Raw genomic sequence first — 2911 nt, forward strand, 5'->3', positions numbered from 1 at the left:
AGTGTCGGTTCAGTCATGTCAATAACCGTGTCGGTTCAGTCATGTCACTAACAGTGTCGGTTCAGTCATGTCAATAATCATGTCAGTTCAGTCATGTCAATAATCATGTCAGTTCAGTCATGTCAATAACATTGTCGGTTCAGTCATGTCAATAAACCTCCTAATTCCAGTCGGTCTTTGTATGAGTCCTTCCAGGTTGAAGTGGCCACTCACTATCATCATGTTGTCACAAGATAATATTTTAACCAATGTCTCTACATGGACACTGTATAAACTCAAACCCAAAATGCAGTAAATTAATGTTTTACTGTAGATCTGCAATACATTTTTTCATCAAACACTGCTTTATTTTGTAAATACTGCAGTTGTAAAACTATTTAAACTTTGACTCTGATGTTTTTTTGAACAGTTTATTAACATTGTTTCAAACATTCAGATTGTTATTTTGTTGCATAACATCACATTGATATTCTTTTCTAATTTAGAATTTACCTACATTTATGAGTGCAAAGCAGTGGCAGCTGGTGGTGGTAGGGTTGGCTAACAGATATATAATTTTGAAAGAGCAAACACAGAAAGCAGATAAGAGACTTGTTCGCTACACTTGCCATTAGCCAGTCCTTTTACTGAAACAAGATCACAAAAAAATCTTTGGTTTTGCTGCTTTTCCTTTCGCTGGATTTTAATTTGCTTTGGCCTGTCTCCTGTTAACCTCAATAATCCACCTCGTTTATGTCGACCTTACTCTCCATTGCACCTACTCAATCTACGTTAAACCACACCCACAACCACTCGCACTCGAGGTCCACTCTCACTGGGTAAAACCTGTGGGTTTGGGYTGATCCTGGGCTGAACAGAATTATTCCCAATGAGCTGCAAAACAAGATGTCTGTCAATCATTCTGTACCACCAAAGACATTAAGTACACAGAGCTGTGAAATGTTTGCACTGGAAATATTCTGGGATTTTCTTCAGACTGTTTGGCACAAATTTTGTTGTAAATTTCACAAAGTTTGATACAAGGGAGGACTTAGCCCTATACCTCACTTATACCAGCCATAGAGCAAAGTCATGATCAAGATACCTCATTTATTACCACAAATCTAAATTATTTCTCAAATTCATAAAAACATTACTCAAATATTTTGCCCTCATTGTGAAAACAGTTTTTATTCTGTTATTCTGCACACTCAGTTTCTCCTGCTTGTCCCTGCAGCCATGGTGGATTCAGTGGATGAGAACATTAAATCCAGTCGCCGTGTCCTTCTGCTCTACACCGCCTCTACTTTTATCAGCCACAGACACACAAGCAGCAGCAGCAGTAACAACAACAACGTTTCAAAGAACAATGAGGAGRAAACAGAGAGCAGGAGCAGCGACAGCAGCCTGGCTTTGGATGGAGGTGATGAAGTCTTGTCAGACACCAGGCAGCAGCTGGAATGTGTGACAGCGATGCACAGAGCGCTGCTGGAGGGCTCCCTCAAGGTCCAAACACTGACTCTGATGTCTCTGAGTGTAGATTTAATAAAGCCTGCTGATTAATCCAACTCTTCTTCTACAGGTGGTTCTGGTTGAGCTGGAGCAGATCACTGCAGAACAACTGGCTCTGTTCCCAGAGTCGGTGCGCCACCTGAGGAAGAAGCAGGGYGCTGTATGTTGGTGGAAAAACCTCCAGAAGATCCAAAGAAGGAGGACATGTGTGAGGTGGAGACGGGACGAGGACAAAGATGGGAAGGACTCACAGCTGTCACCGTCTCTCTGTCCTTCCTCCAGGTTTTGGAAGGAAATGAGGTATCACATGCCTGTCAGGGGCAAGAGGGCCGTGTCTGCAGAGAGAACTGCCTTGTTGAACCTCTGATGGAGTTCTGGGTGACGACAACAGTTCAACAACAGCAACAACTTCATGTTCACATCAGACACCACAAAGACTTTTACTGCTATAAGATCTGTCAGGAAAGTATGGTACTGTTACATTTGTGTAACTTTTCTTGTTGATTATGATAACATCGTCACTGATTGACCTTTATTTAACCAGGACAATCCCATTCAGATCACAGAGCTTTATGTTTGCATGCAAGGACTGGGCCTGAAGACAACCTATTGTGCATGTTTTTGGTCTGTGGRAAGAAACCAGAGTACCCGGAGAAAACCCATTAGCCTACATGACTGCCAACACTTCTCTTTCTCATTAATGCCACACAACATAACACTGAACCATGAGCTGGACTTTTCTTTGTTGGATTATCTCTCTGCAGCTGATCCACCTTACTGAATCCAACATCCCTGCACAGGTTGGTACTAAAGACATAATGTTGTTGACAAAATTCCACAAGGCTCAGTTTTTGGTCCTCTTTTGTTTCAGTTTAATTTATGTTTAATTTATTTATATAATTATTTATTTAAAATGAATAATGTACCTTCAATATCTGAATAAGCCAAATGAACCTACAGTTTTATTGTTACATTGTCTAAAGTTACTTGGTTGTGTGTGCTAGGGATGAATTGTCTTGCTGGTCATGAGGGTTTCTTCAAAATGTCTCAGAACCTTCAGAGGTTCTGGATTTCTATGCATGAGTTACAAGATGTCCTGAACAAATCTAACCTCAGTTTTCTAATTTCTAATATGTGTCTGACATAAAATGCAACAATTGACAGACTGTGAACATTGATTTTTATTTATTTATTTTGTATTTTGTAATTTTGATTTTATGCCTTCTTTTCAGTAATAAAACCCTGCTGGTCATTTGTGACTGTTCTATGCACCTGTTGAAATATGAAATGAATTAAAAACATTTGTCCTTGATATATTTTGAAACATCTGCAATAAATATTTTTACATGTTGTGTTTGTAAATCTGTTGATGTCAAAATAACTCATACATTCTGATATTTCTGACTCAGAAACACGTTTA

General features: G+C 39.4%; 1 protein-coding gene across 1 annotated transcript in view; it reads left to right on the forward strand.

Annotated features, from left to right (window-relative positions):
* Positions 1-1957, forward strand: part of LOC106536071 (interleukin-1 receptor-like 2) — a gene marked incomplete at its 5' end in the record, with an annotated part of 9359 nt that extends 7402 nt beyond the window's left edge. The window contains 2 exons of the mRNA XM_014033241.1: positions 1217-1485; positions 1562-1957. Of these exons, the coding sequence (XP_013888695.1) occupies positions 1217-1485; positions 1562-1858 (566 nt within the window). The remainder of the gene's footprint in view (positions 1-1216; positions 1486-1561) is intronic.
* Between the last annotated feature and the right edge of the window lie 954 nt (positions 1958-2911).

This window comes from Austrofundulus limnaeus, unplaced genomic scaffold (genome assembly GCF_001266775.1).
Source record: "Austrofundulus limnaeus strain Quisiro unplaced genomic scaffold, Austrofundulus_limnaeus-1.0 Scaffold1672, whole genome shotgun sequence".
In the NCBI taxonomy this organism is placed as follows: Eukaryota; Metazoa; Chordata; class Actinopteri; order Cyprinodontiformes; family Rivulidae; genus Austrofundulus; species Austrofundulus limnaeus.